Here is a 26,131-nt window from a genome sequence, read left to right on the forward strand (position 1 = left end):
GCACTCCTACCCCTAAAACAGTACCCTGAGTTTATTCAGAGGTCAGTTTTTATTGATCTCTGGGGAAAGGGTCACTTAAAGGTGAACCTTATGAAAAATCAAACATGAAACCTCCTCTTGGAAACCTTTAGATATTAAACAATATAGACAAAATTCCTTCTGTGATCCTGGAGTTTATTCTGCAAAAAGATGAGCATCTGCATCTTATTGAACTGCTTATGAACATGCTTTGTGTGAAACAAATGCTGATTCTTGGATGCTTAAAATTTACTATGAGCTGTTTGTTTGGTGCCTTATGCAATAGAAAAGACTCAATCACCCAGAAGCAGAAGTTTTAAAACTTTATAAGTGAGAAGGTTAAAAAACGTTTTTATAATTGAGAAGCCAATAATAGCTATAGATACATAGAAAACAGGGATGATTTCTTAATATACTGCAATTCTGATGTATGATAAAGTTTTGTGTGTGCAGGGGTTATCAGATGGAGAAGGATGTGATGTTGGTAAATGTGACCATAACATGACTAAGAAGAGGAAGTGTTGCCCTCCAGGAGATTTCAAAAGCTTTTACAAAGAAAATATCTGAGAAAACCTAAAATGCCAAGCAGGCTAAGTGGTGTAATGGGCCATTAGCATCAAATTAACAGAAGAGTTACCTGTGCATCATAGAATAGTTTGTGCTGGAAGAGACCTTAAAGATCCTTTAGTTCCAACCCCCTTGCCATAGGCAGAGGCACTTCCCACTAGATCAGGTTGCACAACATCCCATCCAACCTGGCTTTGAACACTTCCAGGAATGAGGAATCCACAACCACTCTGGGCAACCTGCTCCTGTGCCTTATCATCCTCACATCTGGATTTTTGGTTTTGAGGCAGAAATTGTTCTTACCTGAGCTTGTCACGATGACACCTTGATGTTGCCAGATCTCTGTATACATTTAAATAACATCCCCCAGAGAAGAAAACACACTGCACACTTCGAAGTGGTAAAAATGATTCAACATAACTGTGTAGAACTGCAAATACAGGCAGTTCAAGTAGCAATTTTAAAGTTAGTTACTGAACGGTGTATCCCAAAGTTGTAGGTTAACATTTTCAAATGTGTATTTTGATTTTAGGTGCTTTAGTTTTGAAATAATATGAATGACAGGACATCAGGTCTCTATGATACCTTAAACACAAACACTTAAAAGCTGAGGCTAATCATTCTGATGGTATAATTTGTGTGTGTGTCTAGCAACATGGAAGTTAAAGAAAAAAGAAGACTGTCTGTGTAAAAGTATTTTTAAAATCAGAGAAAGGAGGAACTGAAAAAATTACAAAACAAATTCCTCCCAAGTGAAAAGAAAGATGATGGAAATTATATTTAACAGACCATCTGACATGTAGAAATACAGCTGTATGAAATAGTTGTTGGCTTCTGAGGTGAAGATGAGACTGAGAAACTGTCTTTCTCAGGGAAATATATAGGATAGGTGCTCTAAAGCTGCTGAAAAACAAATGCAGGCTAAACTATTAATAAGGTATTGCTTTAAACATGTTCCACCTTATCTGTCCCAGGAAACTGGATCCATTACTGGTTATTCACACCCAAAACTGTACACTTCTTTGTAAATCAATCGGCTTGAGTATTATATGCTCAATATATTAAGAGCCATTGAAGAAAAAGTGGACATCTAATTTACCCTTATTATAAGGTAACATGGAAAAATGCCAGGCTAGTCTAGTAGAGTCATAAAACCACAGCATGCACTTGGATTGAATGCCTGTGGTGGCCTGGATACTTTTTAATTGGCAGGCAGGTCGGCATCCCACCTGGCTTAGATTATTAGCCTTGCTCCAATGACCCAGGTGGGGCTGCAGCAACGGGTAGCACCTGAAGACCCAGGGATCTGTGTGAAGGGATTGGAACTGTTCAGCTACAGGACTCCACCAGCAGCTCCTGGGTGGCTCGCTGTGCTCACAGACCCACATCCTGCCCCACAAGTTCTGATGTGTGCTGAGGAGCCATGGAGCGGGCTGCTCCTCCGGGGCTGGTAGAAGGGCACAGCCCCACTGGAGCCAGCTGTGGCCTGGCTGTCATTGTCACACAGCTCTTTTCCCAGGAGCTGACCAAAGGCTGGCACCATTTCACAGCTAGTTGGAGGCAGCAGCAGCCAGACTCCTCACTGCAGGGAGAAGGCTGCAGAGCTCCCTGTAGTCCTTGGGCATGACAGTTAGTAGATACTAATGACGACAGGCTAAAAGTTCTTGAATGAAGATTAAATTCTTCAAGGATGCTCTTTTTTATCTATAGGATTGGCTCACCATGTGTAGGGGTCAGAAAACTATTTTACCATGAGGATAACAGAGCAGTGGCACAGGCTGCCCACAGGGGTTGTGAAGTCTTCTTCCTTGGAGGTCTTCAAGACCCGCCTGGACATGTTCCTGTGCAACCTGATCTAGGTGAATCTGCTTCTGCAGGGGGGTTGGACTAGATGATCTGTAAAAGTCCCTTCCAACCCCTACCATTCTATGATTCTATAGCAGCTACCGGTACAAATTGTTTCAGCAGCTTCTGAGAGGCAACCATATTGCTCTCTCAGCAGCCACAACCTTTAGCACCAGGAATCTGCATAGAATAATCGAGGTAGAGTACAGGGCTTCTAGCCTCCTAAACTGTCAGTTCATCACACTTATGTTGGGTGTCCTGACCTGCAAGAAAGTTTGTGAACAATTTGCCATTGTCTATTCCTGTTATTAGTCCTTGCTGAGCACTTACAGTGACATTTTTTACTCTGCTCTACCTGATCTCCCTATTTATTGATTACTTTCCCTCTAAGTGAGAACACAATTAGCATATTTTCAGTATCTGGTTCCATTTAAGTTTCCCCACTGGGACTGCCAAGAACAATTACTGAGAATTTATTTTTAACAAGGTTGAGGACATTAATTTATTGCTATAGTTATTAAGTTTAAGGGAGTTCCCTCTTTTCCTTGCCCTTAGAGTAACCAATAACATCAAACTACCATGCTCTTAAGTTTGTGTTTCCTCATTACTAATGATATAAAGCAGCTTCCAATGTTTGCAAGCAAGTTTTTTCCTTGTAAAAATCTCCTTGCCTAAGGTTAATTAAAACATTTGGCAGAGTTAAGTATATATAAAACACACATAGTTAAACACACATATGGATACAAGACACAGAAGACAGAATACACAGAGTTACATGGTATTGAGGGCTTGAACATGCTTAAACAAGATGCTATTAACATGCTCGGGCTGAACCTCCAGCCCAGACCTCCCCTCAGCACTCCTTTGCCACCACGCTGTGTGATGAGGAAGGCTGCAAGCTGTAGTTTACTTTCCAGAGTGTTCTTGTCTTGCTGGTCTGGCCACAGCTGTGTCTCAGCCATAAGGCTGATAGCAGTTCTCCCTGAGCTTTTGAAAAGGTGAGGATAAAAAACCCACAAATGATGACTCCGGCAAGCGGAGTGGGAGGAGGAGAAATATCAAAGAGATACGGATGAAAGCTATACATCTTTAATTCAACAGGCATTCAAAAAAAGAATCCAGGGCAAGGTTTCTACAAGCAGTACAGCAGTGTTTTGCTCCTCCAGGTTTCATTAGTGCCAGTCCTCATTCAAATTTTCCTTCTGCAAACACTGCAGGAGGCTTCCTGACAGTGCTCCCTCGCCTTGTGCTTCCTGTGGACTTTGCTCCCAGGGAAGGCAGCCTGGGCTACACCAGGATTCTCATGGCTGTCAGAAGCAGCAAGAGCAGCTGTGGCTGGGCTTGCTGGCAGTGCTGCTGGTGTCCCACTAGGTACCACTGGAGAGGGGAAAGAGGTTGAGCTGACCTGGAGGAGCTTAGGTGAGAACAAAGTACCCCTCAGCGAGAGAAAAGCTGACCTTGTAAAAACCTGCTCAGTGATCTGAGCTCCTTCTTCCTCTTCCTTTCACCTTTGCCCAAGCACAAATATGAATGACTTGTAGGGACCCTAGAAGCAGCACATCTATAATAAAACTTTGCCTCTTGGGTAGTTTGCTTGTGCACTGTGCCAGCTTGATCTGAAAACAAAAACTCCAACTAAGCAGGCATGCAGTTGCTTGCAAGACTTTTTTTATGTCTGAAAGCACTGTCAGCTTATTTCTGTTTTGAATTAAGTGCTTTTCTAATCCTTATTGTTTTATGACAGCTGAAATTGCGTTGACTAGATGCCAACACCTATGAACTACTAAATGGTTCTTACATCTTATTTTATGGTCCATCATCTGTTTTGAAATAAACTGCCTACTAAACAAAATCAGTTTCCTTGTGTTTCTGATGACATGTGGATTTTGAGAATGGGAAGTGGGCATGGGAGGAAATGCAGAAATCACAAAAGAAAAATGTTGGGGTAACTTTTTCTTCTTTCTATAGTGCACACAGAAACAGATCCACTGAAGTTCCCTTCCTCTCCTACCTGAGTTTATTTGCGCTTGCCTACATGTGGCTCTAGTCCAACTGGTTTATTATCAAAGCAGATGATGCTCCATGTCACATGCTCTCTTCTTCATGTGCTTCTCACATTCCCATCTCAGGGTCACATCCAGATAGGACACCTGGGCCAGGGGGATACTCTTAGGAGGCCCATGGGTTTTGCCACCAGCTAGTGAGACCGTGGAAAGGACCTCTTGGTCTTGCGCTGTCTGTCAAGCCGTATCCCTCCTGTGCCTGCAGCTCACTGTACGCTGCTTCCATGGCTGTGTGCACACAGGCTGAAGATGTGCTGGTTCAAGAATTAATTTCAAAGGGTAACAAAAGTTAGGTTCTGCGTTTGGCATTACCTGTCTGTGGCTTCTGGCAATATTTTGTCAAGAGTAATCACCCTTTTTTTCCAAACTTTGCGGTCAAATTGGATCTTAGCTCTCATTACAATAGAGATATTTTTTTCAGATACAGAGTGCTTGCTGTTGTGTTTGTGTGGCTTATGCAAGGTGACTCCTGGTACAGAATAATTTAATTTCAATGTCTAGGTCAAGGCATCAAATTCATTTTATTGAAACTGAGTACACAAAGCCAGTGCAAGGCCCTCCAGGCCTCCTGAATTGAGTGCCAGGCACTCACACAGCCTGCACCCCTCATGACTTAGCCTTAGCTTCTTGTCTCAGGTCCTAATTCCTTACTGCTTTTATGTGTGATCAGCCACAGAGCTCTTTTCTGACTTGGAGAAACTTAGGTAATCACATTGACTGCTTGGCATCTGCTAAGCCTCCCACAGAAAGGAGGGGATCTCTTTTAGTATCCTTATGCTGAAATGGTAACAAACAAACAAATAAATAAACAAAGGCTTTTGGCAGAAGGATTTAAAAGCGGGGAGCTGATGCCTATCAAGGCATTTCTGGCAACGCTAAGTAAATACAAGCAGGGATGCTGGAGTCCCGCAGTCGTTTTGCCTTTGGTAATGCGCTGGACAGCATGGGCCCGCAGGCTGGAAGTATGGACTCGGACTGGGATCTGCAGCAGCCTTGGGGCTCCTCACTCTCTGTTCTCACTTTGTGGATTAAAATGAGGGGCTGTGTTACCATTTGGCCTTCCACCTCTGCCATTTGACCCATCCCTCTTCCTGTTGTTTCTATGTGAGGCTGATGTTTCTCCTTCTTTAATTAACTCCCCTGTTTAGCTGTTTGAGCCATTTGAACACGAAAACACCTTTTCTCAGTGCAGTGGCTGAGCTTTGGGGGTCCTTCGGCTGCCTCTTGCCTGAGGCAGGTCGGCAGCCAGGGCCACGCTGTGTTTTTTGCCTGTCCTTCCTCCTGTTTCAACGCTGCGGTACTCTTCCAACGACTAGCTGTCTGGCAGCAGCTTTGATTTCGCCAACAATTAGGTTTTGCCTTTGGGACGAGGCCACATCAACGAAAGGGGAGAGAAAAATAAAAACATGAGTACCTCCCCGTCGGGGAATCGAACCCCGGTCTCCCGCGTGACAGGCGGGGATACTTACCACTATACTAACGAGGAATTGTACGATTACACCGCTTCCAGCAGCCTCCAAATTGTATTTGCTCGCTCACAGCCAGCCGATGGGCCGGTTCCTGCGCTTCCTGCCCAATCACGCTTCTCGGCGCACTCGGCGCCGCCTCTTCCCGCAACGCACCACGGGGGCTGTGGTTCCCCACGAGCCGCCTCGTCCCTTCCCGCCCGCGGCGGAACTACAGCTCCCGGGGACCGGCGCGCGGGTGGGCGGGGCGGCTGCGGCGCTGTCCGCGGCCGCGCGGCACAGGGCAGACGGCGCGGGAGCGATGGCGGTCGAGGATCACAGCTCCTTCGCCTCGCCGTCCTGCTGCCTCACGCGGCACCTCTACCTGCGCTGCCGCGTGGACTTCGAGGCGCAGGCGCTGCGGGGCACGGCGGCCTTCACCGCGCGCGCCGAGCGCGAGGCGCTGCGTTGCCTGGTAACGGCGGGGCCGGGTGGGGTTGCAGGCGGCTCGTGACGAGCGACCCCGGAGCCCCGGCCTGAGGGGGAACGCGGGATGCCGGGTCTGAGCCCGGTGACGCCCCGGCGTCTTTCGCTCCCCGCTGTCGCGTCGGCTCCCTTCGGTCATCTCCCCGTCCGTCCCCTCGGCCGTCGTCCTGGCGCTTCCTGCCCTCTCGCTGCAGTCGCTGCCGGCGACCGCCTCGCCCTCTCGGGCCCGTGCCGCCTCTCGGCCGGAGCCTCCGCGCTGCCCGGCTCTCCTGCCGCCCTGGCTACCCCGTCACTCCCGGGCGTGCAGCGCCGTGCTGCCCCGCGGCTGGCCCAGGTTCCCTTCCCTGGTCACGAAGGAAGGGTACAAATACATAATTTCCCTTTAAAATGGCGAAGAGCCCCTTGCCGAAAAGATGGGAATAGCTCCTTTCCCGGCTTTTTCACATGTGTGGTTTATTCCACTAGCTACTTTCTCAGCTAGCTATGCAAATAAGTGTATAAACTGCTTTAGCCTTGCGTGCGAGGTGAAGCTTTGCTTTTGTGGGATTTATCTTTCTGCCTGCTCCCTTTTGTGCTTGCTACTTCTTGTTCAGAAAAAAATCCCAACATTCTGTTAAAGACTAAAACTTGATTCATGCTGCACACAGGAGTGCTGCAGTGTTTAATCCGTCTTCTGTGGCATTGAAAGTCTGCATTTGTAGTGACAAGTTTCATGACAGAAGCCCAGCTTTGTTTCATACCACACTGAAGTCTTTTACCTTAGTGTTTACTTAGTAAACTTCTTTTCTACTTTCATGGGCAGAAGTTGGTTTTCTTCCTCTTCCCCCTCCAATTTTGTAAGTGCAGCGCCTCTCTCTTAAAATGCTGTCTCAATATTTGACATAATTACACAACTTTCCTGCTTTTACTTGGTAAATACTTTCTTTCCTCTAGAGAGTCTCGGCTTTAAGAATTGATATTTGTCACATTATTGTGCTGTTTAACAAGTATGTAATATTTACTTCATTACAGGTCTTGGATACAAAAGACCTACAGGTATTTAAAGTGACTGTAAATGGCCAGGATGCAAAATTTGTCTTTGGAGAAAAGCATAGTTTCAAAGGGACTCCCTTGGAAATCACTCTTCCTTTTGAACTGAGAAGGTACACACTTTTGCCTGTTCCTTTAGGTAGTTTTCAAAATGCACGGTATCAACTCCTTGTCTGCCTGGAGGGTGTTGTGTAATGCCTGCAAAGGGATTTGCAAATTAGGGTGTTGCTTTTATTTGGTGTATAATCTTGTAAATTAATTGAATATTTAACTTTCATTAGACAGCCAAAATCTTGGGAGTCTGTGTACCTGTTTCCAGGTCTTATGTACAAAGTGACTTGCCTAACTAAGTAGCAAAAGGATGTGTAATGTATTGCAATTTTTCTAGTGCTCCATATCAGTAATATTCTTTCTGCATCAACCACTTGAATTTTGTCACCTTCCAAATTGCTACAGTGTGGCATGTGTGGAGTTACAGACCCCGTCTTCCTTTCTTTTATAGAAGGGCTGATCCTGCGTTTCTTTACAGCTGCAGGTTACCACCACTATGGTTAGATAAAAACATTTTCAAACAATAACAGTTTTATTGTATTGATTATGCTAAGCCCTGGTCCCTAACAACTGGAACATTGCTTTTGGCAATATGATAGAGAATCAACTGACCTCTTAATTTGCATGAAATAAAGTTGTTGCCCAATTACAATACTTTTTTTTTGGCCTTTTGCTTTGTAACTCCATGGTATTTTGTGTGCCAAGGCTGAAAGCTGTGATTGTATAAGGAGGTTCCTTTGTTTGAATAAAATTATATATTAAGTTGCTTCTCATTGTTTTGTTTTTGAAACTGGTTATCACCTCTGCAAACTCATATCAGGTTTCTATTTTTTTTGTGATTGTTGTCGCTCCCTGAATTAGTGCAATTTGGACACACATAATGTGGAAGAGAAAGCAATGTCATACAATAACTATCACTTCTAGGGAAATGGTATGAAACTGAACAAAGAAGTACTTAAACAAGCCACAGCAGAAACATAGCCCTGTTTCTTTTGTTTGACTTTCAGCTTCTTTTTTTCATAGCTAGATTTCCTTGTGTGAGTTACAATCTCCCATGTAAGCATCAATAAAATGGTGGTAGGAAAAGGTAGGAGCTCCAACTGAAAGTCTGACTGTTCAGTAAGCAATATGCTTTATGCCACTATAAGTTCTTTTTCCTTGGCAAATATGTACTTTGGAATACTGGTTGTAAACCAGATATGTATACCTGGTCAGCTTATCTAGTGTCCAGCTCCTCCAATTAGCTCAAATTTGTTCTGATTTGTGCTTGGATTGTGAATTCAGAGAGTTGCACGTATAACCTGAAACTTTTGCATAGCAGAAGCAAGTGCTACTGTGTGCTTTTGATATCAGTGATGGTTTTGATATGTTCTTAAAAAATAAGAGTATGAAGCTGTCAGGTTTGCATGTGTTCTCATTAGGAAGCTGCTACTGGTCTTGCACAGAGCTGTTAGTTTTTACTTGACACCAGTTCTGAAGTACTGAATAAAATTTGGACATTTAAAAAATTTTTCTTGTTTACTCTTAATAATATTTTCCAGTAATTACTATTTTTAGTGGGTTGCTTGAGTGTTTTTCTCCTTATGGATCGTAGTTACAGAACAGAACATCGCTTGCAACATCCATATTTTTTTTTTTTTTAAACAGAATACAAAGATCTTATGTTACTAATGCATACACTTTTTTGTTTGCTTATTGCAGTGGGGTTTTTATACTGAATATGTACAATGTTAGATAGTTGTGACAAAACTATCAAACTGTGGCTGGTCCAAGTACTTTAAAGGAAAAGTTCACATTTTCATTAGAGGAAAGAGAAAGTTTTTGATTAGTAAAAACTGTAGTATGATTGTCTTGGCACGTGAAAATTAAAATAAAGCAGTTAATTTTTCCTATCATAATTGAAAGGGAAAAACTGGTTTTAATATGCTACTTGTTATTTTTAATGCTTTTGAGACAGTGCTGCAGATCTCTTTTTCTAAAAAACATTGTGGAGGACTTTCAGGAGTGGTATCAGACAGTCTGATATTCTTTATTACACAGGGGACAAGAAGCAATTGTCGAAATCTCTTTTGAAAGCTCTCCAAAGTCTTCAGCTCTCCAATGGTTTTCTCCAGAGCAAACCTCAGGAAAGAAACACCCATTTCTCTTCAGCCAGTGTCAGGTTGAGTGAATTTTTATTTTTTTTAAACTTGTTTTTTTCCACACCACTAATTCCCCCTGGTTTCCAAAGAATTGGGGAGGAAGGCAAGAAGGGAACAGTACAGTAGTCCAGAACTTCTAATTGTGTGTGTCTTTTGTCCTAAATAAAAACACCTAATGAGTCAGAATATTGCTGAGATTTTATTGTATGTTTGCAATTTAAGAACTGCAGAAATGCTTTAGCCTCTGCAGTATTCTTACTGAGGAACGTGCAGTCCATGGCAAGCAATATATGTGCCTCCTGGTCTGTCTTACCTATCATTATTTCTTTTAGAAAAGCCTTCATTATGAAAACTACTATAAGCAATAGGAAGTATTGTTTTATAGATAATGAATTCTCTGGAGGAGCTGTATAGATTTCCAATAGCATATGTTGTTTGATTTGTTTAGTCTTAGTTTGTTTTATATTAGTTTGATTTAAAGGCCAGTTTAGACGGGGCTTTGAGCAACCTGATACAGTGGATGGTGTCCCTGCCCATGGCAGGGGGATTGGAAATAGATAATCTTCCAAACCAAGATCTCTTCCAAACCAAACCATTCTATGATTGTGTGATTTCTAGTTCTGTGCATTAGAAAGATTGTTCTGCTTTAAGTTACTATTCTTTTTCCTTTCCAGGCTACCCACTGCAGAGCCATCCTTCCATGCCAAGACACACCTGCTGTGAAACTAACGTACTATGCAGAGGTAGATGACCCTAAATTGTATGTGTGTCAATAAAGACAGCTAACACAATGGGTTAAATGGTATTTTTTTATACCAGCATGTGGCCTAAGATAAAAACGCAGAATATTGGCTTTTAGCTTGAGACTGCTCATCTTCCCTTTGGCATTTCGCTAGATTTGCTACTTTCTTTTCTATGTATCATCTTTTTTTTTCATATCTTTATTTCCAAAAGAAAAAAAAAGTGCTATAGTAGGAAGGAAATATGTTCTTAAATCTGGAAAAGCTGTCAGTAAAACACAGTGCTGTAAAGTCATGACTTTTGTACTTGAAATATGCTTGAAATGACTCATATATATGCTAAGTAATATGCTCTGGCACATAGTTGGAAAGTCTTTGGGGTTCTGGCTTAAATAATCCAGTTGGTTTAAGGAAGCAGAAAGTGGGATGTTCAATTCACAGTTCTAAGGAATTGAAACTTTTAACCTCAGTCAAAGGTGGCCTTTTTGGTTAATTAAATGCTGCCAGCCTTTAAGACAAAATTTCCTATATGCCTTATATTCTACTTGATGAGGAAGACTTAACAACAGAATGAATCTGGGCCACTCTTTTTGCTGTTGCTGCTTCTAGTATATTACGTAATACTGTGTGGCAGCTGAGTTCCTCATGGTTGGGTAACCTCCTTTCAGATATCTGTTCCTAAAGAGCTGGTGGCCCTTATGAGTGCTCATCGCGATGGAGAGGTGCCTGACCCAGAGGACAGCAGTCGGAAGATCTACCGGTTCAGTCAGAATGTAAGTGCTGCAAGCCAGTAAACAGATGCCTGAACTCATGCAGTTCACAACCACTTCAGATACTGTTTTGATATCATCAGTGAATCAGAATCATTTAGACCTACAGTCCAACTGTAAACTAGCACTGCCAAGTCCACCACTAAACTGTGTCCCTAAGCACCATGTCTACATGTCTTTAAATACGTCCAGGGATAGTGTCTCGACCACTTACCTGGGCAGCCTGTTCCCATGCTTGATTACACTTTCAGTGAATAATTGTTTACTGGTATCCAATCTAAACCTCCCCCTGTGCAACTTGAAGCAATTTCCTCTCATCTTTTCACTTGTTACTTGGAAGTAACCTCGCTACAACCTCCCCATCTTGCTACAACATTGTTTCAGATAGAGAGCAATAAGGTCTCCCTCAGCCTCCTCTGCTCCAAGCTGAACAACCCCAGTTCCCTCAGCTGTCCCTCATAAGACTTGTTCTCCAGACCCTTCCATCAGCTTCGTTGCCCATCTCTGTGACATGCTCTAGCACTTCAATGTCCTCCTTGCAGTGAGGGGCCCAGAACTGAACACAATTTTTAAGGTGGAGCCTCAGCAGTGCTGAGTACAGGGGGATAATCACTTCCTTGGTCATTCTGGTCACACTATTTCTGATACAAGCCAAGATGCCATTGGCCTTCTTGGCCACTGCTGGCTCACGTTTGGCTGGCTGTTGATTAACACCCTCGGGTTCTTTTCTGCAGGACAGCTTTTCAGCTGCTCTGCCCCAAGCCTGTGGCATTGCCTGGGATTGTTGTGGCCCAAATGCAGTGCCTGGCCCTCGGCCTTGTTGAACCTCATACAATTGGCCTCAGCCCATTCATCCAGCCTATCCAGGTCCCTCTGAAGAGCCTTGCTACCCTCAAGTAGATCAAGACTCCTGCCCAAATTGGTGTCATTTGCAAACTTACTGAGGATACACTCAATCTCCTTGTCCGGATCATTGATAAAGATGTTAAACAGAACTGTCCTCTGGGGGACACCACTGGTGACCAGCTGCCAACTGGATTTAACTCCATTCACCCCAGCTCAATCATGTGACTAACAACGTTTCTTTGCTACTATAAAAATATGGGTGTTATGAATTTCCAGCTAAGAAGTCAGCATGTGCTGGTGATACTTATTTGTCATTTTGGCAATCCCAGAAAAGCCTGTTGAATTTGAGTAGACAAAGCATTTTCAAAAGCTAGTGTTGCCAAAACTCTCTTTCTGTGCCGATTCCTGAGAAAATAGTGCATGGACTGGAATAATATGTGAGTTTAGAAAAACAAATCCTGCAAATTTTAAGCTTACCAAGATCTGAGCAGTGAAGCTGAAAGTTGGAAGTAATTTTCAACTTGAAGGTAAACAAATTTTGACAAGACTATTTTTTTTTTTAAATGGTGAAAATTTTGCCTTTTGGAGCTAATTAAAGATTATTCCTCTAAGTATGAAGATTTTTTTAAGTAGTACAGGTAGCTTAATGATTCCCCTGTTCCTAAAGTAGCAGTTTTGATTTAGTCTCATGGCCTTTTTGTTCTCACAGTTTTTTGGGTAACAGTTTTGAACAACCAGATTAACATCAGTTTAAAAAAGTCATAAATTATTAAATAAGTCATTTTGATAAGCTGATCTGGGCTGCTGAGGGACTGAATGAGTGCAAGGAGCGATGGAATTGTGTGGCTGGAGAGGAGGGGAACCTACTCTGAAATGCAGCAGTTGTGGAGTTGATCTAGAATTTAATATTTCAAAGTATTTCAAAGGTACGTGTCAAGAGGATGGGGCAACACTTTTGTCTGTTGTCTCCAGTGACAGGACAAGGGGTAATGAACAAAAGCTGGAACACAAAAAGTTCCACTTAAACATAAGGAAAAACTATTTTACTGCAAGGGTGAGGGAACCCTGTCACAGGCTGCCCAGGGAGGGTGTGGAGTCTCCTGCTCTGGAGGTTTCCAAAACCCAGCTGGATGCACTCCTGTGTTACCTGATCTAGGTGGACCTACTAGAGCAGGAGGGTTGGACTGGATGATCTCTAAAGGTCCCTTCCAACCCCTGCCATTCTGTGATGGGGAGAGAATCAGAGGAGTAAAAGTGAGAAAACTTGTGGGTAAAGCAAATGCCATGTAGGCAAGCAAAGCAGAACAAGGAGCTGACTCACTGCTTCCCATGGACAGGCAGATGTTCAGCCATCCCCAGGAAAGCAGCACTCCATGCACAGCAGTTACTAGGGAAGACAAACATAATCGCTCCAAACCTCCTTGTATCTTTCCAAGAATGTATTCTGTGGATTAATATATAAAAGTTAAAACACATGATGATACAGCTGATTTAATAGCTGATATTGAAGGGGTTTGCAGGTAATAAATGGTGGAATGAAGTAATTATGAGGTAAAGTCTTATTTAACAGTTAGATAAAATGGAAATGCATTATCTCCTTTTGTTTCCAGAGCACTGGGAGAAAGAATTCCTCTGTAAAGATACTGTGACTTTGGGGTTTTTTTTCATTAAAATATGAAATATTTAGAATTTATTTTCATTCCAAATGTGGAAGTCAAATGTGTACATTTTGATTTGGATGGATCTTTTAAATCCATAAATATTCTTTGTTTGCTTGAATTCGTTAAAGCTTTCCCTGCTTCTTTTTGTGTGATACATCTGTTGCCTGGGCAGTATCTTTTAACTTCTTCCATAAAATTTAATGAAACTGAAATAAATATAGAAAACTAACTTTCTTTTGAACAGTAACCAAGCCAGTGGCATTTTTGTATGCTGTTACATATGCATTGTAGTTTTGTGGCCTTTTGCATGAAACATTCATGAAACAGGTAGTTTGGGGAGAAAAAAACAATGCCCATATTACAATGTGGAGGAAATGTGCATATTCCTTTGTTCACAAACCTTTTTTTTTCATTGACTGAATCAGTGATGTTGGTAGCCCATGTTACAAGTAAATGTCTATTTTTTTCCCTATGTTCTCCATTAGGTTCCCATACCTTGCTATTTGATTGCTTTAGTGGTTGGAGCATTAGAAAGCAGGTGAGTGAATCTGCACAAATAGAAATAGTACTAATCATAATAAATCTTCAGAGTTACCCTCTTTGTTTCTTGGTCTTATTTCTAGTTTTAAAAGGTCTTAGAGGTTTATTTGTATCAAACTGCATGTGTCTTGATTCACTCTTGAGTAATTTTTTTCTATAGAATATACTTTTGCTATAAGTTAAAGAAATACCATGAAGAATTTGAAATCAATTGGAACCCTTAAGAGCTTTTTCTGTCTTAGGGAATAATATCTTTATCCTCCAGTAACAGATAAACCTTGTCATGTACAAAAGGCAGAAAATGGCACTTTCAGTCTCAGTATCTACACAAAGATCTGTTAATCTAGCCCATAATAGTACTTTTATATTGGAACTCTACAACATTTAAAAATCTCTATATGTATTTCCTATTTATTTGTCCTGAGCAGCGGGCATGTGGGGTTGATTTGTTTTCTAAAGCTTTTTCTAATGTTACTGTAGCAGTGGAGAGGAAAAATGAGAGGAAGTCTCTCTAATGAGTTTCTTCAGCACTGTGGGTTCCGTCTGAGCACAACTAAATGTATGCTGTTGGAATTACTTTCCTACTGAATTATTTTGAGTTCATGGCATCTCAGTGGCATTTTTCCTTTCAACAGAAAGATTGGCCCAAGGACGCTGGTGTGGGCTGAAAAGGAACTAGTGGACAAATCAGCCTATGAATTTGCTGAGGTGGGTGATTAACAAAGAATGGTTTGTAAACTAACTGTTTCACATGGTTTGGAAAAGAAACAGATCGTAGTTCAGTGTTTTGTTCATTTATAGCTCTCCTTTCTCTACCTCCTGCTGTTCTTCTATCACAACACAAAACAACTGCTGAAAATAAATATTAATAGTCTTGTACTTATTTTGCATGTGGGACATCCCAAGGTCAAAGAGAATGAGGTGTGGGATCAATAGCTTATAATTTGTTCAGTGTTTGTAGTCAGAAGTCACAGTAGAAACTAATACAAATTCTTGTTTCAGGCTGAAGCTATGCTGAAAACAGCAGAAGATTTAGCAGGACCCTATGTATGGGGACAATATGATTTGCTAGTTTTGCCACCTTCCTTTCCTTACGGTGGTATGGAGAATCCTTGTCTTACTTTTGTAACACCAACACTACTGGTAAGTGCAACACTGACACAAGTAAACTTTTCCTGAGGACTTCTTATATCAATCCATGAATTGGATTAATCTTACCCCTAGAAAGAACTTTAAATATTTCTGCCTCCTTTCAACTTAGGGATCATAAGTGAAACTGCATTAAGTGATACATTTTGAGATTTACTTTAACTGACAACTACCTTTTCTCCTTTTTTATTTTTTAGGCAGGTGATCGATCTCTATCAAACGTAAGTGCAAAACTCACAACTTGAAGTTGTATCTTGACTTCCTCTGTAATAGAAACCCAAAAACCTGATCTCTTGTTCATTGGTGGAACTAAAAGTTAAGACATTAACTTAAGAAGTCTTACAAAGTGAGGTTTAGTTCTAAGTAAACTCTACTGAAACTGGAGGCGTGTCTATTTTGTATAATGAACAGATGAAAATAACGTGGCTGCCTGTATGCCTAGGGAACTGACTGAATTTAGCTGCTTAGCTGTTCTTTTCCTATCCTCTGTATAGATGTGCTTAAAAACCACAACTGAATTGATCTCAGTGAAATTGTTTGTAGGTAACTTCTTCCTCTTTATTTCTACCTACATGTTAGAATTCACATTTATGTACTGTTTTCTTTTAAAGTGGAAATTATGAATGCAATTTCAGTAAATTCTGGTTTTATCTCACATGTCTTCCTGCTAGACAGAGATACTGTTAAAAAGGTATCATTGTCTTGTCCCAAGAATACTGAAATGTTTTACACATACTTTTTAACATATCATGCCTCCTTATCCTCCTAGAAGTGACTGTTTTCTTCCTGTTTGGTGTTTTAAAATATCCCAGCACTGCAACAGTTGCTGAGGTGGGAAAGTAGTACAAGTCTGTCACTGGGAAATGATGCACTATTCTGAACATGATTTCATAAACAAGTACTGCACTGTGTAAATGGAGGGATTTTTGTTGATCAGTGTGGCTCTGACTTGCAGGCTGCATATTCAAAATTATTTCTGGAGAAGGTTCATAGAATCGTTTCAGCTGGAAGAGACCTTTAAGATCATTGAGTCCAGCCTTTGTCCCAGCCCTATCAACCACTAGACTATTTCCCTAAGTGCAACATCCACCTGTCTGTTAAACACCTCCAGGGACGGTGACTCCACCACCTCCCTGGGCAGCTGTTCCAATGCCTGACAGCCCCTTCAGTAAAGAAATTCCTGCTCATATCCAGCCTGAACCTCCCCTGGTGCAACTTGAGGCCATTTCCTCTTGTTCTATGGCTTGTTGCTAGGGAGAACAGACCAACCCCCACCTCACTACAACTTCCTTTCAGGTAGTTGTAGAGAGCAAAAAGGTCTCCTCTGTGCCTTCTTTTATCCAGGCTAAACAGCCTCAGATCCCTCAGCTGTTCCTCATAGGAAACATGCTCCAAATCCTTTACTAGCTTGGTAGCCCTCCTCTGTGTCCTCTCCAGCACCTCAGTGGCCTTGTAGAGAGGGGCCCAAAGCAGTATTCAAGGGGCAGCCTCACCAAAGCCGAGTACAGGGGAATGATCACCTCCGTGCTCCTGCTGTTGACACTGTTCCTGATCCAGGCCAGGATTCCATTAGCCTTCTTGGCCACCTGGGCACACTGCTGGCTCATGTTCAGCCACTGTCAATCAACACTCCCAGGTCCCTCCCTCCCTGACAGCTTTCCAGCCACTCCTCCCCAAGCCTGTAGCGCTGCTGGGGGTTGTTGTGGCCCAAGTGCAGGACCTGGAACTTGGCCTTACTGAAGCTCATGGCATTGGCCTTGGCCCAGCCATCCAGCCTATCTAAATCTCTCTGTAGATCTTCCCTACCCTCAAGCAGATTGACACTTCCACCGAACTTGGTGTCATCTGCAAACTTTACTAAGGGTTCACTCTATCACCTCATTCAGATCATTAATGAAGATATTAAACAGGAGTGGCCCCAGTACTGAGCCCTGGGGGACACCACTCATGACCGGCTGCCAACTCCAATTTAACTCCATTCATCACAACTTGTTGGACCCGACCATCTCACCAGTTTTTCACCCAGGAAAGTGTATATCTATCCAAGCCAAGAACAGACAATTTCCCTAAGAGAGTGCTGTGGGAAACAGTGCCAAGGCTCTGCAGGATGGTTTTAGTTTACAGAGCTATGAGTGCTACCTGACTTTGGGAATGTAGTGCAGTAAATGAGATACTGTTAGATTTTTTTTTTTCTTTGTGTTTAGGTTTGATTTTCATTTTTCAGAGTCTACACAGTAGATCTATCATTGTTCTCTGTGTTTTAGGTTATTGCTCATGAAATCTCTCACAGCTGGACAGGAAACTTGGTAACAAACAAAACATGGGAGCATTTTTGGTAGGTGTGATGTTCAGTGCAATGCAAATCATATTTTAAAAGTGAACCATAAAGAGACCAATTAAATTCATTTTGATGTCCTACCAATGAGGACTTTATCAATGTATCTCCAGGCTGAACGAGGGACATACTGTGTACCTGGAACGCAGGATTGGTGGTCGGTTGTTTGGGGAGCAGTTCAGGCACTTCCAAGCCCTAGGAGGGTGGAGGGAACTGCAGAATACGGTAAATATTTTTGAAGTTATGCTACCCTTATGTTTAAGCATCAACCTAAATAAAGTAAAGCTGCTGTCACGTGTTTCCCACAAATAAGGCTTGTCTAGCCAGCTTTCCTGACACTTTCTTATTAGAGGATGAACAACTTGGATTCCAGGGTATATGCTCTCTTAGTAATAGCTTAGTATACTCAGAGATTAGATACAGCTTTTTGAGCTGTTTTCGTCTGTTCTGTAAGGATGAACATGTTTGCAGACTCTCTTTGTTGTTCTCCATATAGCTAAACTGCAGTATTGCCTGGTGGCATCAGGTAGGCAGCTGAAAGCTTGTTGAAATTGCCTCCAAACATGTGCAGAACTTCTAGTGCTTCGTGCAAGCAACTGATTCATTTTTTTCCTGCATACTGCATTATAATTGAGGATATTCCTAATATGTTACTGTCTGGGAGGGCTGTTTAGTTTTGTGTTTGGGTAACATAGTTAAACTTTAGTTTTCACATTTCCAGCCTGTGATAGTAAATCTCCCTCTCATTCAGTTTGGTGATGGGATTTACGGGGTTTGCTATGAATTGTATTTTATGCTTTATACCACCTATTTAAATAAAGTAGTAATAATGGTTTGTTAATAAAGGGATAAATGTAGATAGTTTGCTAGGTGCTTGTGATTGTCATAACAGTAGTTAATAGCTTTGAGACAGCTGGAGCACAAGGTGATTGATCCAAACATCTTTGGTGGATATGTAGTCAGACACTGATAAAATGAGAAAATAAAGTTTAATAATCTATGTCCTGGGCAGATTCAGAACTTAGGGGAAAAAAAAGAAGAGAGAAAAAAGGCTCTGAAATTAGGCCATCTTAGATTTGGATTGATTATACCCTTATAAAAAAGGTTTAACAGTGATTTTATAGAATCACAGAATAGTAGGGGTTGGAAGGAACCTTTAGAGATCATCTAGTCCAACCTCCCTGACAAAGCAGATCCACCTAGAACAGGTCATACAGGAACATGTCCAGGCAGGTTTTTTATGTCTCCAGAGCAGGAGACTCCACAACCTCTCTGGGCAGCCTGTGCCAGGGCTCCCTCACCTGAACAGTAAAATAGGTTTTTTTCTTATGTTTCAATGGAACTTTTTGTGTTCCAGCTTCATCCCATTACCCCTTGTCCTGTCACTAGATACAACAGGAGAAAGTGGTGCCTCAACCTCCTGACATCCACCATTTAGATATTTGTAAATATTAATGAGTCTCAATCTCCTTCTCTCGACTAAACAGCCCCAGTTTCACAGCATTTCCTCATAAGGAAGATGTTCCAGTCCCCTGATCATCTTGGTGGCCCTGCACTGGACTCTCTCCAGAAATTTAGTTTTCCTAGATGAAGCTGTTGCACTTGATCTTAAAGGTATTTTCCAACTCAAAGAACTCTGTGATTCTGTGTCTTTGTTACAGATAAATACTCTTGGAGATAAAAATCCTGTAACTAACCTTATCCCTAATCTCAACGAAGTAGATCCTGATGATGCCTATTCATCTGTTCCATATGAGAAGGGCTTTGCTCTACTTTTTTACCTTGAACAGCTTCTTGGAGGAGCAGGTAGGTGTTAGTCAGACTTTATGTATTATTGTTTCCCATTTTAATTTTGAGCACTGAAATGTTTGGTTTTTATCTGTTAGATGTCTTCATGGGCTTCCTCAAGGCTTACATTCAGCAGTTTGCTTATAAGAGCATAGTAACCGATGACTGGAAGAAGTTCTTGTATTCCTACTTCAAGGATAAGGTTGAGTAGTATTTAAAACTAATTGCTTGAAACCTTTTAATTAAGTGAAACTATGGCATAACTCAGGGATTACCTTCTTTAAGAAACCTTCCTTCTTTATCTCAAGATCTTGATATATGATGTAGTTTGGAATCTTACAAAGATGAGTTTGCATTTTGATGGGTTTTTGTTGGTGTTTTTCTTTTGTCTAGAAGGGAATATTTTATTTTGAAGTAATCTGTAATAAGATTCTCCAGGTTAATTGGAAAGCAATTAAAAGAGAAAAAGATTGAATCTAGTTTTTTGCTTTTCTCTAAAAAAAACATTTAAAATTGTACAAGAATTTGTGTTGCTTTGTAGGTAGACGTTCTTGATAAAGTTGATTGGAACTCGTGGTTTCATGCTCCAGGAATGCCACCAGCGAAGCCTGTGTAAGCTGCATTCGTTTATAGCTTATCTTTTCCTTCTCCAGATTGCACATGATTTTCCAAAGAGTTATGAAGCAGTTTGTAAAGTCTTCCCACCAACTTTTTATTAGGAAATGGCCTAGTACTATGTAAAAATTGATATGGATGTATGTAGGAGAAGCACGTTACTGTTAATATTGTTGGTATTTTATTTTGCTGGATATTCATTTTGCTTTGAAAGCTGCCAGGAAAAATTCTTCTTTCTGACAGTTTGTTACAAGGAGATTCTCTTTTCAACTCTTTAAGTATTTGTGCTTAGAAATAGTGATCATTTTAGGAGTGTGTGAGATCAAGGGATAGTGACACCTGTGCACAGATTGCTTCTATCTAATACTGAAGTATGTTTCATTACATTAGATTTTGTAAATATACAATAAATGTACATAAATATGGTACAGTGTTGTAAGTCATATTGCAACCTTGAGTTGGAGTCTACAATGAACAAACATGGAGCTGTTTGAAAATAGATTCTAAGCATTCTTGTAAAAATATTCCAGGAGCTTTTTGTCTCTCCAGATTGTGACCCTTGGTTTTTAATATTTGGCAGGTATGATACGACACTAGCAGACGCTTGTGTTGCCTTGAGCCAAAGGTGGATCAATGTGAGTGGTTAAAGAACGCTGAGGTGTCTATCTCAGAAAGCTTGTTCACTTTCTATGATGGAAACTGTTCTCTTCTGAGATCTGTCATTTGCTGAGTGTATTTATGGTGATGGTGTGGCTGCCAGGCATTTTGCATTTCGTGGACTAGCATTTTATCATAGGTCCTGCTCTGGCAGGGGGGTTGGACTAGATGATCTTTCAAGGTCCCTTCCAGCCCTTGAGATTCTGTGATTCTGTATGTGAAGTGCAAGACATACGTTAACAAGGCACACAGACAGGTTTTAGTTACGTATATGTCATAACCAGAGAGTATTCTTTTTGAAACCCTGATGCTATGGCTTGATTGAAAAACAAATGCCAAAGCATCTCTACTTTACTGATTATATTGTATTAGCTGTAATTCCTCTGCATTATACTGGAGCTAGTATGCAGTTCTCATCAAAAATTGAAATACATAAATCATAATAAGTAATTATTACCATACAGTTTTCTCAATTTTAACTCTAAAACTCATACAACTGATAGAAAATTCTGTATACCTTCCTTTTGTTATCTCTGTGGCTTTTCCCTATATTTGTGTGTTGCCTTTAACTTTCTTCTTCTCGGTGTTGCTTTTTGTAGAAAAAGTATTTGATTTTTCACTTCACTTTAATGGAAAGATGGTGGACATAAAAAGATCAGTGGAGAGAAAACAAGGAAAAATCAAAGTGAAAAACACCAAACATCAGATAGTAGCTTAAGTCTGTCCCTTCCTCTTCTTGGGACATCCTACACAAATACAAATCAGTATCTTTTTCACGTGGAATGGTTCAACAGTAAATGCAGATATCTAAACATTGTACTTTCATGTACTTTGATTCTACTTTGAAATACCTGTTAAGAACTAGAGTAACCATTCTCTTTTAGGCAAAAGAGAGTGATTTGGGTTCATTCAGCTCAGCAGACCTGAAGGAAATGTCATCCCATCAGTTGATTGAGTTCCTGGCACTGTTACTTCTGGAGGTAAATGGCCACCTGCAGTAACTGATTCTGGTGTCATGAAAGCAGATACAGAAGTCCAAGTGTGCTTTGGTATTAAGTTGTCCATTTTCTTTTAAGTTTTGCTGAAATAATCTGTTCTCGCCATGCATAGTTACTAAAACCTTCAGCTGTGTCTCCCTGATTATGTCTGGCTCTTCAGCTAACAAGCAACATATAGAATATTTTGGATTGAAAGGTAAAAACAAAACTATAAGGTGCTTGAATTTGTCTGTGTTTGGTGTTACAGCAAATGAGCTGTAGATGAAACAGAGTGAGACTGTTTTGGTTTGAGTGGTTTGGGTAGTACTGGTTGTGGGGATTGTCAGCATTTATTCCTTGCTCCTTCCCTAATACTGTAAGAGGGTGAAAGGAACAAATAGAAATATTTATCTTTGTAAACTTTTAATTTCTTTGTAGCATCAATCTGCTTGAATGAACCTGTTTATTTTTCAAGTATGTGACTTAAAGCATACCTCTGGCTTATTCTGACTATGCAATTTCATTTTCAGGCTCCTCTTCCAGTGTCCCATGTCCAACGAATGCAGCAAGTATATGACTTCAATGCTATAAACAACTCTGAAATAAGATTCAGGTTTGTTCTAGTATGGGCATTTTTTTTCCTAATCTTAAATGCTTTCATAAAACAAAAGTGCCTTGCTTCATAAATGGACCGAGAGACAGCTGTACAGACTGGTGCAGGGTTTTGGAAGGAGCTGGGGGTTTTTTTGGTAAGTGCATGTGCAAGCATTCTTACCAGGGCGATATTCTGTTACTGATGAATTGGGCAGGTAAAGTCCAGTTGAAGAACTGGAAATAAACAGTGGGTGAGCTGTGCTTCATTTTCATCTGTTGTGCTAGGAAAGGAACCCAAATGACCTGATAACTGATTCTGAGGGATGGTATTGGATAATACAATAGTGAGTGTGTCTTTGTGACTCAAAGATGCCTGAAAAATCTTATAGTATTTAGTCAGGACCAGGTCTTCTAGACTTACCTAATCAGTTCTTCTGCTGATGTGCCAGTGCTGGTTTTTTTTCAGCACAACTGGCAAATTTTTTGTCACATTTTAATACTATCACAAAGCTTTTGTCTCATCCAAAAAAAAAGTAAACACCAAAGGAAGTTTCTAAACAAGTAGGAAATGCTTCTACCTAAGGCTTGATTCTTGTGCAATCCTAATTTCTTCTGTCTTGTATTTACGCATTGTGTTTACATGTCACTTGTTTAAAAAAAAAAAAGATACTGTTGAAGACATAAATAAACTATACAATTGACATGAAGTATTGCATATTTTTCTACTGTTACATACTTGGATACATTTGAAATGGCAATGGTTTTTCTGCCTTAATAAGGAACAAAAACTAGTTAAAGAACTTAGGTATTTCACACAGAGTATCCTTGTATTGTTCTTGTAACAAGATCAGTTTCTTATTTTTAGGACAAGCACACCTGGTTGCTGGTGACATTTTGTTTGGGTTTTGTTGGATTTTTTTAAATGGTCAAATATGACTAGTGCTGTATTTAATTGAGCTCTAGTTCTGAGTTGTGCAACTGGCTGCTACTGTACTATAAAATAAATACAAAGCTGCTGAAAATAATCAGACCATTTTGAAGAAACCTTGAAGCCATTTTTCCCTGTTTTGTAGAAAAGTCTACTTTTGTCATGTGTTTGTCAGACATATATTTATAAAGAACTATGTTTAATATTGAACAAATAAGTTCTATATTGAACTTAGCTAGAATCTCCTTCTTACGATGACACAGCACTGCCCAGAGTGTTTATTGGAACAGAATCATAAGATAACTAACCACCAGAAATGAAAATAAAACTGGAAATTGTGGTCCTTTTTGTTTGTTTTGTTTAGTTTTGTTTTGCTTTATTCTGTTCCAGATGGCTGCGCCTCTGCATCAAGTCCAGGTGGGAAGAAGCTATTCCTCTGGCTCTAAAAATGGCAACAGATCAGGGCAGAATGAAGTTTACTCGACCCTTGTTCAGGTAAAAGGAAGCTCCAGATTGCAGGAGCTCACGCTGCTGGCATTTTTAGTACAATGAAATGTATAATACTTGATATTGTACACGAATTTGTGCTTTGAAGTGATGCAATACAGAATTACATCACATTACATTCCATTAGGATACATTACATTAGCAGAGAGTCCAGCACAGGGCCACCAAGATGATCAGGGGACTGGAACATCTTTCATACGAGGAAAGGCTGCGGGAACTGGGGCTGTTTAGTCTGGAGAAGAGGAGACTGAGGGGAGATCTTATTAACATTTCTAAATATCTAAAGGGTGGGTGTCAGGAGGTTGGGACATCCCTTTTTTCTATAGTAGCTAGCAACAGGACAAGGGGTAATGGATGAAGCTGGAACACAAAAAGTTCCACTTAGACATAAGAAAAAACTATTTCACTGTTCAGGTGAGGGAGCCCTGGCACAGGCTGCCCAGAGGGGTTGTGGAGTCTCCTTCCTTGGAGGTCTTCAAGACCCACCTGGGCATGTTCCTATGTGACCTGATCTAGGTGGACCTGCTTCTGCAGAGGGATTGGACTAGATGATCTCTAAAGGTTCCTTCGAACCCTACCATTCTATGATTCTATGAATTTTCTGTATACTGTGAACAAGTTTGAATTGCTTTGCACTTGCTGTCTTTTTTCAGTAGAAAAAAGCTTAGTAGCTCAGTATGCACCTTAATGGGAGTCTTTCCAGGGAAAAAAAATAGAACCTTGAGAAAATCCTCATTGTATTATTGTCACAGATTTTTATAACAGTGCTTTTTCTTCCCCATCTTCTCCCCCTCTCTTAATTTACAGAGACCTTTATGGTTTTGACAAGTGTCGAGATCTGGCTGTGAAGACGTTCCTGGAGCATAGAGCCTCTATGCATCCTGTCACTTCGATGCTTGTGGGCAAAGACTTGAAACAGGATCAGTGACAAATTTACTGGTTTCTTTGGAATTTTCTTGCTGAAAGAAGAGACTGATTCTGTTGATATGCCTGCTTGATTATGCCATAAAATTCTCTCCTGCTTTGGTACTAACTTAGCTTAAAATGAACTTTCCAAATCAAATTCAGTACTTTCTATTTTGCCTTTCCAAGCAAATAAAGCATCACTTGCTAAATCCCTGGAACTGGGAGAATGGGTTTGTTACAAGCAATTTTTGGAGCACACAAAAAAGCTACTCTCAAATGTATTCACTTGCCAGTCATGGAATTGAAAAATCATAGAAAATTAATTGATGGATGGTATGACTCCTTGTGCACAGCTTTCTTTTTCACAGCAAATGTGGCTGAAATGTCAAGCATCTGAAGGTTAAAATAAATCTTTTCATTGTCTGCTTGTCTGTGCATTGATCTGTACAAAAAGTTCGGAAGCATGAGTTTTGATTTATTTACTCTTCTTTGTTGTGGGAAAAATTGTTATTGTGGGTGCAAGAGGACTAGGAAGACCTAAATGGATCACAGCCCTCTAGAGTTGGAGCAGACTTTCTATCTCACCCTAGTTGTCATGGCTTTATTACATTAGTCAATTCCTCATGTTAATCGCAGTGTGATGGTTTTACTTAGTTTTTCCTCTTGGATCCTATGTTGTGCACTAGTAGTTGTCTGAATAGAGTTGTCTGAAATACTTGCTTGGATTTTGTGGGGATTTTTTAGAAAACCTGGGATTTTTGGCCAAATTTCTGATTTAATATGTTGCTATGTTTTTAGTAACTTATTTAAATTGTTCCCAGTGCTATGTATTTTCAGACCTTCTCATTATTGCAGGGAGGCACTAAAGCCTGTGTCTTTTGTTCCACTATTTGTACTTTTTAACCAGTTCGGCTACTACCACTTACACTAATGTAACAATTTGAGATAAAAACAGTCAAACGGGCTAGATTTGCTAGAATCGCTGCAGCACTTCAAACCGATCGATGGTTTAGGTGAAACTGTTGGGAACGTTGTGCCATCTAGAGGGGGGTTTTTGAAGTGAGTTTGAGAAGGTCTTTTCCTAGAGGTGATCAGTTAGCATAGGTGAAATTTGTTAACACAGAGGTAACCCCATATGGAGGAGTAAAAAGAAAATAATGCTGTTTTAGAGGAATAAGGTACCAAATGTAAATCATAGCAAAAGGTTTGGGTTTAATACTAGCAGATAGAGTGGGAACGGAGAGCCTATCAGTCAATTTATTTCTGATCTCAGTTTCAATCAGCACAAGCTTCCAAGGAGATTTTTTTTTTATGCTAGCAGCTCTAATATAAATTAAGGTATGAACGTGTCCTGTTGGATTTCATTGATCCAAGGCATCCTGGGCTCTTCCATTCAACTTTACCTTACATATGTCTAAGTAGTTTAAATAAAAATGATAGAAAAATTAACTCCTAGGTGTCTGAGGCTCAAAA

General features: G+C 40.8%; 1 protein-coding gene and 1 non-coding gene across 2 annotated transcripts; one reads left to right on the top strand and one right to left on the bottom strand.

Moving 5' to 3' along the window:
- Positions 1–5,907: 5,907 nt before the first annotated feature.
- On the bottom strand, positions 5,908–5,979 carry TRNAD-GUC (transfer RNA aspartic acid (anticodon GUC)). The gene has a single exon. It is a non-coding gene; the product is annotated as a tRNA-Asp (tRNA).
- A 246-nt stretch (positions 5,980–6,225) lies between these two features.
- Positions 6,226–25,081, top strand: LTA4H (leukotriene A4 hydrolase). Its single transcript, XM_062015260.1, has 19 exons — positions 6,226–6,413; positions 7,436–7,566; positions 9,545–9,665; positions 10,320–10,388; positions 11,054–11,158; positions 14,148–14,200; positions 14,838–14,910; positions 15,205–15,345; positions 15,549–15,572; positions 17,616–17,686; positions 17,800–17,911; positions 19,348–19,492; positions 19,573–19,676; positions 20,016–20,086; positions 20,670–20,724; positions 21,631–21,726; positions 22,254–22,336; positions 23,636–23,740; positions 24,560–25,081. Exons 1-19 carry the CDS (start codon positions 6,261–6,263, stop codon positions 24,678–24,680), a joined length of 1,833 nt encoding a protein of 610 aa, XP_061871244.1. The 5' UTR covers positions 6,226–6,260; the 3' UTR covers positions 24,681–25,081.
- The last annotated feature ends 1,050 nt before the right edge of the window (positions 25,082–26,131 follow it).

Source organism: Colius striatus, chromosome 1, assembly GCF_028858725.1.
Source record: "Colius striatus isolate bColStr4 chromosome 1, bColStr4.1.hap1, whole genome shotgun sequence".
Taxonomy (NCBI): Eukaryota; Metazoa; Chordata; class Aves; order Coliiformes; family Coliidae; genus Colius; species Colius striatus.